Source organism: Takifugu rubripes, chromosome 6 (genome assembly GCF_901000725.2).
Source record: "Takifugu rubripes chromosome 6, fTakRub1.2, whole genome shotgun sequence".
Classification (NCBI taxonomy): Eukaryota; Metazoa; Chordata; class Actinopteri; order Tetraodontiformes; family Tetraodontidae; genus Takifugu; species Takifugu rubripes.
This window is the reverse complement of record NC_042290.1, coordinates 3,542,081-3,555,783: the sequence shown is the minus strand read 5'-3', so window position 1 is coordinate 3,555,783 and position 13,703 is coordinate 3,542,081. Positions and strand designations below refer to the sequence as shown.

General features: G+C 40.7%; 1 protein-coding gene across 2 annotated transcripts in view; it reads right to left on the bottom strand.

Annotated features, from left to right (window-relative positions):
• The window catches only part of lrrtm4l1 (leucine rich repeat transmembrane neuronal 4 like 1), a 47,378-nt gene that overhangs the window by 20,120 nt on the left and 13,555 nt on the right, over window positions 1-13,703 (bottom strand). Inside the window, exon 2 of one of the 2 annotated variants that reach the window (XR_003888686.1) lies at window positions 8,745-10,441. Coding sequence is in view for 1 of the 2 variants with exons in the window: in XM_029837199.1 (XP_029693059.1) it covers window positions 8,811-10,441 (1,631 nt within the window). In the remaining variant the exon portion in view is untranslated. The remainder of the gene's footprint in view (window positions 1-8,744; window positions 10,442-13,703) is intronic. The other variant, XM_029837199.1, reaches the window with a different exon arrangement.

The window sequence follows — 13,703 nt, the reverse complement described above, 5'->3', positions numbered from 1 at the left end:
GATAACCGCGCCCAGCCACATGAGGCAGTGGCGGGCAAGTTATGCCACCATATGTGGGTGGATTGCAGACTCATGGGCTATGATACCGTCTTCATGTATTGTAAAAAGCTTTCACAAAATCATCGCTGAAGCGGAACCGGTTGGTGAGTCCGATTCAGATGATTAAGAAGAGGAATTCGGGATGTTGGACATTGAAATAGTGCAGCTGTTTAATTCAGATACAGAAGATGAAAACTTTGATGGTTTTTGTGGCAGAAGAATAAATATTTTGTTCAATAAATGTGTCGAAACTCACTGTTTTACTTCCGTTGTCATTTTTTACTGTATGTTTCAGCATGCGCCTAATGATACGGTGCGCCTTATGTATGTTTTAAATACAGAAATAGCACTCGTAACTGAGGCTGCACCTTTTAATACAGTGCGCCTTATGGTCGTGAAAATACGGTAAGCTTATAGTGTCATGACGTAAATGCCTTAAAACTGCAGCGGTGCATGCAGGACAATCAAAAATGACATGAATAATGTAACAAACAAAGCAAAACACTCGTGTATGAGCAGACAGAGCAACCACAGATCTAAAGGCTACACCACCACATGAAGCAACAAAGAGCCAATGAGCGAGCACCTAAGAACAGTAGATGACCAATGCCATCAACCCTGCTGAAGATCAGGCAACCCAGGTGCAGATACAGCCAGGCAAAAGATCAAAACCCTCCCCTGGAGACTCATTTGAAAAGCTGGAGTACTCACAGACGAATGCCCTCATGGATTAAAGTAGGGGCATGCTTGAAATCAAAGTCATGGCACCCGAGGCTCCAGCCCACACTGTGGGAGGGCTGCTCATGGGAGATGCAAATATCTAAACCTTGCAATAATTGTCGATTTTAGTAGTTGATATAAAAATAAATGCTAATTCCATATTTTTCCAGTAGAATCTGGAATGGAATAAAATGTCCACTTTGGATGATGTTGCAAACAATACTTGAATAAACCCATAAAGCCGCCGGAGAGGTGCTTACATTCCTCTCTTCAAAACAGACATGATACTAGAAAATTAGCTATTTAAAATTCAAACCAGGAGCCTGTGTTCTTTATCTTACAATAATCCAGCAGTTGTTAGCTAGGGTTTTGAGAAGCTGTAATTTAGCATGGAAAGGCCTGATAACCTGTGGTAAATATTAAAACCCAGGTATCTCATGCTGTGCTGATATCAATGACACCGTCTAGAAATTATCATATTTTGGTAATATTAAGAGAGTTGGTGCAAATTACTGCAACGGGCCAGATGTCTGGAAAGAATTGAATGGGTTTTTGATTAATGTCACAGCCTTAGAAGGTGAAGTTTGTGTTTATAAGTGTGTGAAGACTTATCTGATAATGTGCGTTTTTAGATATAAATTCCTTATGCATCTTCATTTCAGGATGCTCACAGCCACTAGTTCAATGACAATAGCAAAAACAATAGCGGGTGTACGTGTCTGCCTGGTAATGCCACGACGACGGAACTGTAGAGAGGTGGTAATACTGGTTCTACTGGATTAATTTTAATGTTATACTAATATATTTTTAATGCCTGGTGTTGTCGGGAAATTACACTTAAATGAGGATTAAAGGAAATTACCCTTGAAGTCCCAGCTCATTTCCTTTATGCTTAAGTAACACAAATGGAAATGTATGTTACATCAGGCTTCGTATGAATGATTTCCATTAGCAACTCTGACTTCTTTTAAACATCATTGTGGTACATAGCTAAGACCACGGACAAGGCTTTTCATTAGCCATTTCATTAAAAACTGTATCTTTGTGCGTGTACGTGTGTATGTATACGTGTATACATACCATAGAACATGAATAGAGTAACAAAAGATAATCTATACCTTTACAAATTTTTGACACTGCTGACATAAAATAATTTATGGATATACAGTATTCTGGCAGGTTTACCTCAGAAAAACTCACATTTACTTGGATTGTGCAAGAAGCCAGCACTTTTATTCTACTACACTGAAGCCCCGCTCACAAAAAATTACAGATTTATCAGTTTTTCAAAGTTTTCTGTTTTTGGAACACTTTTTTTGGGTTCATATGCAGCTATTGTGGGCTGTGAGTGCCGCTCCCCTTCACAGCTTTATGGACTCCTCTACATTCAAGTAGTTCCTGTGTTCCTTGTGGTGGCAAGAACAAGAAGAAAGTTATTTCTGACCAGGGCCTTTATTACCTTACAAGAAACTCAAGTCTGACTTATAGTGACTGATGTGCTCTTCATCTGTAAACGCTGTGAAGCTTTTGAAGGTATCTTTGGGGAGATGCACTCCTCTATGTAGAATATTCATGCTACCTTTTTCAATGAATGACTACCCATGTGTGCGTGTCCTTATATGGCTTAGCCGATGTTTTCTCAAAGTTTTTCGTACCACTTCTGTGAGAAGGCCCTTACTTCCAATCAATCGGGCAATAATTGTAGGAGACCACAAGAGAACAAAGTTCTGTCCGGATGATGTCTCAAGAAATGTCTCAAACTGGGATGAAGAAAAGCATGATTTCGTCGACAAAGAGTGATGTCAATCTTTTGTCCGGGAGTGACAATTTTTTTATTTTCCTGCTGGATATGCTTCAACCTTAAGACTCACTGCTCCTAACTAGGCTTTGATTTGTTGTCAATTGTCGTAAAGCAGCCGAGCTGATTTAGTGCAAGTTCTTCACGCGTGACATTTCTGCTGCTGAATAGTGAACTTCTATTTCCCCAATTTGAGTCTGGCCAGAAATCATTACTGCGACCATATTTTACACCTTCTATCCAGTCCTCTTCTCCTACTGGGAACAGACGTTGTTAAGTGACTCTGCAGCGAGTGTGCAGGATGGTGTTGTTCATCTCAATTGCACTTAAACTCCACAGTGCTGTAATGTCATGGCTCTGTTAATTACGCTCACACCCACTAAACATGTACCTCATTTATTACACTAATACGTTTGTGCCAAATTTGTAGCTGAAGGTCCCAGAAGGATTGCATTTTTCGTTTTTGTGTTGGGGGATTTTTTCCGAAAATATGTGAATTCGGGTTGAAGAAAAGCATGAAAGGGACTGAACATGTATTGGAAAATGCCTAACTGTTTATGCTTGAAAAGGCCAGCCAACTGTGCCATTCAGAGACGCTGAGTGACCTTTGAGTTTCAAGACAATGAAAGAAAGTGTTCCATGCAGTCGCACTGAAGAGAATGGATGCTCAGCTTCTGTGAGCAAATGCATCAACGCAATGAGAACATAAGTTATCAAAATTAATCGAGTCCACTTTGTCTTGGTCAGTAGCTGATTCTGAACAAACTCGTCTTCAGGATGAATCTGTTCTAAAGCATTAGTGGTCAATTAGATGCTAACACACAACAGGACATATTTCCTTTTTTAATTTTCAGGGAAGCCGGAAATTTTCGTTGCTGCATATTGTTGTCTTTCCTAAGGGTATTTTTGCAGGTGCAATCGGGAGAAGGTACCTTGGGGTTAAGGCTACATTTATACCATTTCTGCGCCTGCATGACCATCCAGGGCATCCTCTCGAGGGAGGAGCTCTTTTGAGGATGATCCAGCAATTGAGAGAAGAGGGCATGAAATTGCCCCTCTGAGATGTTAAAGAGATTGTTGTGCTGAGGAAGTGGAAATACTTCTGACAGCAAGTCTTTTCCAGCACTGAGTTTGCACCGCTGACAACGGCATGAACGTTTACATGATGACTAATGAAGCTTTTTGTCTAAACAAATCTTTTAAAAAATTGTCAGGTAACAAAATACTAAAACATAGTTTGCTTTAATAGAGAGCTCCTTATTTATTGGCTGGAGTGGGAGGACCACCTCCCAGGAGGAATATATTAACTGAACAATGAAAAAATAGAAATCTTTGTAAAACCTATTATGAAACACTGAATACCGTGTTGCTTTAAAATGTTTGCTTGTTCACTGAAATGAAGAATTTAATAATACATCATCAGAGAGACTTAAATGATGCACACAATTAAAGATGCTTTTTCAAGACCTGGTGGGGAGACTGTGGGGCCCTGATGACATATTATGAGATCTACTGTATATTCATTGAGATGTCATGTCTCTCAGTTGTGGATGGTTGCACACACTTGGGCTGCTAATGGGAGTTTAAAACTGATGAGGTGAAGGCAAAGGAAGCGGAAAATGAAAGGGTTCCTCTAAACTATTTTTTGAACGATTGTCAAGTGGAACGGAACTGGAAGGGGAAATTAGCCAGGGAACATGCAAAGCGAATGCTGTGGCTGGCTGTGTGTCATCCTCTTCTCTTCAAAGCCGTCTAAGGGGAGGAGGGGTAAAGCCTCAGTATCTCCAAGAGGCAGAGGGTGCTTGAGGAAAAGGCTGGGGGCCCGGCAGCCCATTGGTGAGTCTCTCTAAAGAAATATGCATGCCCTCTATTATCCAGTCCTTATTTGAGATTCAAGAATGATATTCATTTATTTATTCGTTTTTAAAACTGCACACCTAGGAATAATTATCAGAGATGGTTTGAGGTGTAGCAAGTACACTTTTGCTAGCTTGATAGCACAAAAGACTGGACCCTGGTGCAGCCACATGGGTTATAATGGTTGGGCTTAATCAGTTTAACTGGGTGTGTCGCAGGCTGTTAAAAACTCCTGCAGCTTGTCCTTGACACATATTCGAGGCAGAAGGTTTTCCTCATCCGGTTTCCAAGAAGGTTTGTGCGGCTGGTAAGAAATCTGTGGGCGTGGTTCATGAAGAAAAGCAAATGGAGATTAAACAAAGAACAGCTGACTGAGTTGGTAAGAACATACTAAAATTCCACAATATATTACGCAGGGGATCTAATGTCATGAAAATGGAGAATTATTTGTGGAAAGAGGAGTTCCATCCAGACGTCAGGCAGAGAGGAGAGTGTCTGTCTTAAAGGCAGGTACAGATGAAGGGCACGCCTAATACAAAAGTTCAGTACTTGAGTTGCACGTAAAGAACATAAAGTCCAGTTCAAAATCCAGTTTGGTCTTTGGTTAATATTTATAGTTTTCAATCCACTAAAATGTCTGTTAAGTTAAACTGACTGCACTTAGTAGATAATCAGACGTACCTACTTGTAGTCAGTTGTTTTTTGTTAAATATATCGCCAAGGAAAAGCAACCTACCAATCACAGTGTCCTGATAGTACCAATTGGAAAAAGGTATATTCTACAGTGTATACTGTTTCTAAGGTGTTTGTTTGTTTAAATCTGTATTATAATTAACAAACATATGGAACAAATATGTTAATTTGCTGGTTTATTGATTGTATTTTAAAATGAATGTATAATGCAGAAACCTCAGCACACCCTGGAGTCGGCAAAGAAATCCTGTGTAGCTGTCATCTATTTATATATCCATGGCAGTGTGGAAATCTCCACAGCAGGCGACCTCATCACTGGTCACATCTTTGAACAGATTTAGGTTGGTCCAATTATAACAGGATGTACACTGAGTTGTTTTCTTTGCTCCAGACTCAGCTGAAGTCTCGTTAAGTAGCATGTGTGGGTTTACCAGGACTTTTTCAAATCTATCATCCATTCTCTAACACGATGGATGACGATAGGCTTTCTTGCAGTTACTTTTCCACGTTTTTAATTTGGCAGCTGAAGTATAGACTTCCATTTACCACATACAACAATGTACCTTGTCCTCCTGTAGCTTGCCTTAGCGAAAGAGTCAAGGAGAAATGAAATGGATTGGCTCGAAGAAAATAAAATGCTGCTCGACCTGTCTTCATTAAAGTTAAATTGTGCACCATTTGAAGTCCTTATTCCACTTTTATATGCATCTATATTAGATAGCATTCCTTTTAGAGTAATACTCTGTCTGTCTCTTAAATATAATCAATGTGAAGAGCCCCCCGATGGTTATATTTAAATCTCTGTGTACTAGATTTTGCATTTTTTTACTCTTCTGTGTCTCATTTTCTTCCAGCGAAGAATTGAAAAAGCAAACTTACAAACATAAATGGATACCCCATGTGTCATCTGTTCTGCCTTTGCAAAGGTAATCGGAGAAGTAACTGACAGCAATTACTATCATGAGAAAAGACCTTTTTGAATAACACTGAAAATAGACTCATTAATAATTCACAAATAATGATGCCCCCCGCCCCCCTTCCAAAGGTAATGTGTTATACCTCTCCCTAAAAACCGAGAGAGATCTTATACCCCAAAGTGAAAAGAAGGTAGTAGGCTCCGAAGATTGTCGACATTCAAAAAGTCAATTTCTGAAACTTAAATCCATCCCCAGCAGAGTAAATATGGCGTAACACTTTTTATTTTTCCATTTTAGCGTGAACAGGGACTATTGGCCCTTTAGCACAGTCATCTCTGCTGCCCAGCAAGATGGCAATGTCATCAGGCTAAACGACGTTTGTGCCAGCATCTCAATTATTTAACACCTAAAATTAGCCCTGCACCCCTCCCTCCTCCCCCTCCCTCAACAAACTGCCGAGGACGCCTGTCAGTGATGACAAGATGCAATTGTTTTCAGCGTGAGATCTGGTTTATGGATATACTGTGAGTCGCAACGCTGACATCAACTGCACCGAAAATAGCTACAGCGAGGAAAGAGAGGAGGGGAAAGACATATCAGCGCCAGAGGTGTGAGTTTCACAGTAGATGAACTTGGATCTGTCTTCTTTTCCTGATCATTGTTTTGGATTCTGAAAGACAGGGACTTGGTTTTAATGACATCCTGTTGTTTCTGGTACGGAGAATCGCATCGTCCTTTTTGTAAAAGTGAATAATGACATGCTGACATGGCTTAATACTGGTGTTAATTGCTATGGCGACCATGTTACTCTAGAAAGAGAGGATGCAATCATGGCCGATTCAAATTAAATGCACATTCAAGTGGCCATGAATGAGCCAGAGCAGACAGCTTTGGGTTGCTTTGGGGCCCACTTCTCTCCTCCTCAATATGCCTGTTTCCAATTGAACTGCTTACGAAAAGATATGCATTGGAATTTGCTCATCGCAGCAATCATCCATCATATGAGCCGCGTGACACCGGCTGAACCTGCTCACTGCTAGAGCCCAGGCAAGAGTCTCATTGATTAGCTGCTCTCTCACCAGAGCACAAGCCGTTGCATGCCTTCTAAATTAGCTGTATCATTTCTGTCCTTTTCCTTTATTTCCCAGTTGAAACAATGAAGTTACAAATATTTAAAATGTCAAATGTAGTGTCCCGGTCATAAATAGTAATCTGTTAATAGTAATCTACTGATAGAGAAGTCGGAAATATAAAAAAGAAGAAATTATTCAATTCCAATCATCCTTATTTATACAGCGTCTGATGCAAACAAAATTATCTCGGTGCACTTTACAGAATCCCAGGGCCTGACCCCTCCAAAAAGAAAGGAAAAACTCCCTTTTAACAGGAAGCAACCTTGAGCAAGACCAGGCTGACATGGGGGGGGAGTCCTCGTGCTGATGGCCGGCTGGGTAGAGAGGGAGGTGAAAGGGGAAGGACAGGTAGAGGAGAAAATAGACACACAGCATACAGTTGGTAACAATTTCAGGCCAATGTTTAGTGCTGAATAACATGTGAAGCATTTCGGGAAATAATTCTAAATGTTCTAAATAGGAAAATATTATTATTGGGTAAAATATTTTGATATGTAGGTTTCTATCAACAGCCTTATTTTCCCATTATTGTGGAACGAGGATAATTATGGCCCATCTTGCACTTGCATTTTTTGTGTATTTTTTCATGGAGGCAGGTTTTATTTTTGAAAACCAGACATATTTACATGGCTGTCCTTGCTCTGAGTACATCAATTCACATTAATACATTTGATTTTAAATGTATTTCATTTTCATTTAATATGGGTTTAATTTAAAGTCTAGAGAACAGCTATTTAATGTCAGAGAAATGCTCAGTACTGTCTCCAGAGTTTATGTGCATAATTCTTCCTCGTGAATTGTGAGCCAGTGATGGAGCTGGTTGAATGAGAAGCAACTCAAATGGGATTTTATTTTCACTTCTTCTGTCATATCCCTGAAGATTACAACATGACAGACGTAGGGGATGTAAAATATCTTTCACCTCACATCTCAGAGGCTTTACGGCCTAAATATTTGATTAATGTTCAAATTGTTTCATCTATTTCGTAGGAATACAACTTTAACCCCATTTTGCCCGTGTGCACGTTTCCATAAATGTCTCGATAACCATTACTTATACAGCGGGGTTGATACCCAGCACACCCACATGTAACATTTCAATTAAATTGAAAGCAAGCATATGTTGAAGATGTTGTGTGTTTTTTTTTAAATAACTATTTTTTACACACATGTATGGTCACACACTAACATGCAAATGCATTAATGTCCATTTGAAATGAATCGCATTGAACAGGAGCCATGCCATGCCGATCCATGCTGATATAGTGTGGTGTTTGCAAAATAGTTAATCAGCATCCAATTATTCAAGGTGTCTTTTGCCAGTGGAATTTAAATAACAAATAAGGGATAATCACATCAATAAAGTCACATACATTTAACCCCAGAGAAAACATTACTGCATTAAAACGTATTATACTTTAGACTGAATTATGCTAGACATGTTTATTTTGTTTTCATTTTTCAGATTTTATATGCAAACCAGAATAATTGGAAGCATCTAACATTTTGATTAAAGTGGTTCATCAGCAAATAGTCAATGTGATTGACTAAACAGTGTCTTAATAGGGCATATGATAAGGGATTTACCTCTCTGCTGAGCCTTTGTATACAGAGTTTGAGTTTTTATTATTAGGCTGATTCGGTGGATCATACCTCACACTCCCGGGAGCCAGACATTGTGCAAGTACAGGACCCGGTGCCATTTCCAAGCACCTCCAACGCTTCTGGTGTAGCAGCGGGGTTGTAGCTCATGTAATACTCTTGAAGCTGGGAGCTAAGGTTCTGTTCTGGCTCTGGGCTCTTTCTGCGATGCTTCCGTACCACCATGGATCGCTGATGCAGCAGCCTAGTTGCGCCCGGATAGCGCCGCCACAACACATAGAGGATGGTCAAAAGCAGGGACATGCTAAAGAACAGCGCCACGCTGCCCACAACGACTTTGTGCAGAGTCATGTGCTCCATATCTGCGGGTGGTGCAAGTGTGGGTCGAGTGCGAGCAACTGAGTCTCTTGGACCTTTACTAATATGCCCTGGAAATGTAGGGTGAGGAATTGGCTGAGGTCTAAAGGGTAAAGGAGGGCCAAAGGTGTTGTCTGCTAGATTTGGTGGAGAACCACTAGTTGGGGCATAGGTTGGTTCAGGAGTGCCTTCAGAAATCAGGTCTGACATTGGCGATGGGGTTTCAGTCAGAACATAGTCAGTTTCTTCACAAATACCGTGGCTGCTTGTGACTTCCATAATTTTTTCTCCTTGGAGATACTTGGGACTGCTGCAGATCATGGTGGTGTCTTTAGTGCCCCGGAAATTCCTTAACCAAGCCACAAGTGGGCATATGCCGGTCCCACAGTCCCACATGTTTCCAGCAAGGCTGATCGAGGTCAGTGAGATCCAGGCTGAAACTGCTTCTTGAGATACATTGGACAATTTGTTTGATTCTAAGTTGAGGACTTGAAGGTTGGGTAAACAATGAAAAACAGCCGGGTCCAGGGTCTGGATTTCGTTTCCAGAGAGATCAAGCTTCTGCAGTGTGTACCAAGTCCAGGGAAGGCCTTGGTTGACCACCTTAATGCGATTCCACTGTAGATAGAGCGATCGTAAATTAGCCAAGCGAGGGAAGAGAAAAAAGTTGATCCGAGAGAATTGGTTGTGTTCGAGATGCAACTCCATCAGCTTCTGAAGCCCTAAAAATGTCGTACGAGTAAGGGCCTTGATCCGATTGTACCCCAAATCTAAAAATTCCAAACTTCGGCATTCTAGGAATGCTCGAATCGGAATGTTAGAGAGGCCGTTAGAACGTAAGTGTAAGTTTTGTAGTTTTCTTAAGCCATGAAATTGACCTGGCTGCAGTATTTCCAATTTGTTGTAGGACAAGTCCAGACTGCGGAGATTGGGAATTCCATGGAATGTTGAATTGTGCAGGGATGTGATCCGGTTGGAGCTCAGTATCAGTTCTTTAAGTCTGCGGACCCCCTGGAATGCTCGGCTGTCAATAGCCGAAATCTGATTATGGTCCAAGTATATCCAGAGAAGCTGGCTGAGGTGAGCGAACTGGTACGGTAAAAGGGTATGCAGTTCATTATACCGCAGCGATAGGCCTTGGCAGCCAGATGAGATGTTTTCAGGGACGTCTAAAAAGCTAGCTGAATCACAATGGACAGTCTTTCCCTCACACCGACAGTTGTTCGGGCAGGTACGCTCACTGAGGCTGAGCAACAGGGGAGCCCGCAGAAGGATGAGGATAGGAAAAAGGAGGTGTGTCACTCGTCCATCACACAGCAACGAACCTGTGAGAGAGTAAATGAAACACAAAGGGAGGGAAACAATTCAATTAATGCGATCAAAGATCATTCAGGCAGCAATTTCTAATAGCCCAAACCAAATGCAGGCGAATGCTAATTGACTTGGAAATTGACTTTGAAAGGGAGAGTTACTCCTATGGTTCCAAAAGAAAAAATCAAAAAACTTGGGCCTTAAAATAACAAAGTTTGTTCAACCAAAATGTCAAAAGTGTCTCTTCGCCTACCCACTCTGACATTTATTATGTGTACAGGAGCTGTTTTCCTTTCCTTTGACCTTCTGGGCGGAATAAAGGAGTTAAATAAATGCCAATGGTGGGGGGGGGGGGCTCTTACTGACACTGACTTCATCCACAAAAATGATTTAATGATGTGTTGGGATCTTCATCAGCTCAAACATTTCATGCACATTACCTCACTTATTCATTTATCATCATCTGTACTACAAAAGGACAATGTCTATGAAGTGTAATAACAAATGACATGACTCAATTACTTATAACAATTAAATGCAAAGGGCTTTTTTCTCTTAAGTAGAATAAATAATAATAACAATAAAGAAAACTCTGGCTCCAGTAACGTAAATCTGGCTGTGCACATTACCAAAAAAAAAACAGCACTTTAATGTGCATGGGCAATATGTTAACAGTACTAATATGCCTACAGATTAATCTAAACACGCTTGCCTGCATCATCCATTATACTGTAAATACCACAGCGGGTTTTCTTTTCTTAAATAATATAACATGGCTAAAAGCTTCAGCTGTGGTGAGCCTAGTTAGCCACTCGTTCAGATCAAGGTCCGTATTCTAAAGCCATTCAGAGGACATAAAGCCTTTAAACCACAGGCTCAGGTTCCCCGACATGGAATACACTTCATTAATGAATTTATCCTCCCAAGATATTTCCTCTTGTGCAGCATCAATAAAAGGAGTCTTGTTCTTAATTTAAAATGGAATGAGGTTCTCAGCCTCAGATTTTGGCCTAAATAGATTTGCAAATTTGCCTGATACAACTGTTTATTTGGATGGCGTGGAAGATGGATGACTGATTTAAAGTCATTAGCAATTATTAGCTTGAGCTGTCTAATAAAACATGACCATAATTATTGCTCAGACACTGATTAAATCAATGTATTTCTGAACAGCTGTTAACACTAAATAAATATGTTGCAGGTACATTGTGCTGTCACTGAAACTATGACTGATGTCTGCCAGCAATTAGAGTAAAAGCAAGAAACTGAGGCACATTTTCATAATGTTTGCTGTTGAACCATTAAATATTGTCAGCTGATCAGATGCATATACACAAGCCCATTAGTGAGGATCCAAACGCCCAAACTGCTCCTGGCTTAAGGTCGAGACATGTGAATATTTAATAATTTGCACATGAAACCCTGCAGAACACAGATGTGCTGTTAATATGGAAGCATGCACACATATACAAGGCTTTCAAGGGCTTTTGATATAAAAAGCAATTAAAATGCCTATTGTTTGCAAAAATACACAAGCCCTTATAAATCAAGGTCTGGTCTGAGTTGAAAACATTCCCATTGTTGTTCTAAATTGTGTTTGTGTGAGTTATACTTCATGAGTTTTAGACTCAATGTGCTCGGGCTCAATATTGTAGAGGCAAAAAAAAATTTCCAAGGTAAAATATGTTTTTTATTATTATTTAAAGATTCTAGATTAAAACTTTTTTTTTTTTTATCTTAATCACATTTTACTTTTTCATTTGGGGTAATAAAGTAATGTAATTGCAGTCTGTGGAAAGTCTGCCTATCCAACTAGAATGTTGTTTGACTACAAACACAAGACTGCCACTGTTGCTGTCATGTTCGCACAACTAGGATTGATTTTGGTTCCATGTGTGTAACGTACACTAAAGAGCGGTAGGACCAGGCCTCACCTGCCGTTGTTGCTAACCTGAGTGCAACATGATTAATAATTCATTCGATCAATACAGTTTTCTCACGAATAACTATTATTGTGCTGCTGGCCTTTCAACATTTGTTCCCCTTGTTTATTTCTGCGTGCTCAACAAGCAACCATGCCACTAGCAGAAAACAAATCAGTTTCTACTTCCTTCTTAGTGCTGCTGTTATAGGCTTAGACTGCCACAGTACAGAGACATGATCAGAACATAAAAAAATATAGAGAAAAGACAGACAGACAGACAGACAGACAGACAGACAGACAGACAGACAGACAGACAGACAGACAGACAGACAGACAGATAGATAGATAGATAGATAATAGTTTGCAGATGCTGAACAGTGACGTGGCGGTAGCTCACTTTGTTGGGAACTGGGCTGAGAAAAGGAGGGTTTTTGGTTCAAGTCCCAGCACAGACAAAACATGGAAGGTGTTCTGGTAGTAGAGGAAGGTGCCAGAATACCTTCAGGTCACTGCCGAGGTACCCTTGAACAAGGTACTGAACCCACAAATGTTCATATAGGGCCTGCGATGAACTGGCGACTCATCTAGGGGTGGACCTGCCTTCACCCATTGTGTTCCCTCCCCATGACCCCGAAAGGGTTAAAGTGTTTCAGAAGATGCATGAGACAGAGATCCTGACTGTTTTTTAAAGAAATGAGTACAAACAACAAACGCACACATGCTCATCCACGCTAACGCATGTAGCTGTGCTCTGTACTATGTATTTATCAGAATAAATCGAGGAAATGACTTGAGGACACATGACATATGAAAAAGCTTAACTTATAACAGAACTGTGTGGATGGGTGGTCTTTACGGTAGAGAAATGATGGGCATTATAGGAAATTGCATGAACGTTGGAGGAGGGTAGTAGATCAGTTCTGAGTTTTTCTCTGAAATCGGGGGGCCTCAGAATAGATCCGCTGCTCCTCCACATAGTTAGATGGGGTGGCTTGGAGATCTGGCCAAGATGCCTCCAGGATTTGTCTCTGGTGAACTCTTCTGAGCATCTCCCAGAATGCTCTGCAGGGGATTTTGTCCCCCAGCTGGCCAAGGAAGCACCCACTGTATGCAGACACGTTCACACTATATGCAAATCTGTCCATGTAAAGGCTTAGAGACACACATGCACACACACACACACACACACACACACACACACACACACACACACACACACACACACACACACACACAGACGTATGTGAGCTTCTGAGCTCTTCATTCCTCAGTTTGTAGGCTGAAAGTCAACCTTGTATAGTACTTAGTGGCAAAACAACATACAACAATGGAAGCCTTCACCAATAACAATA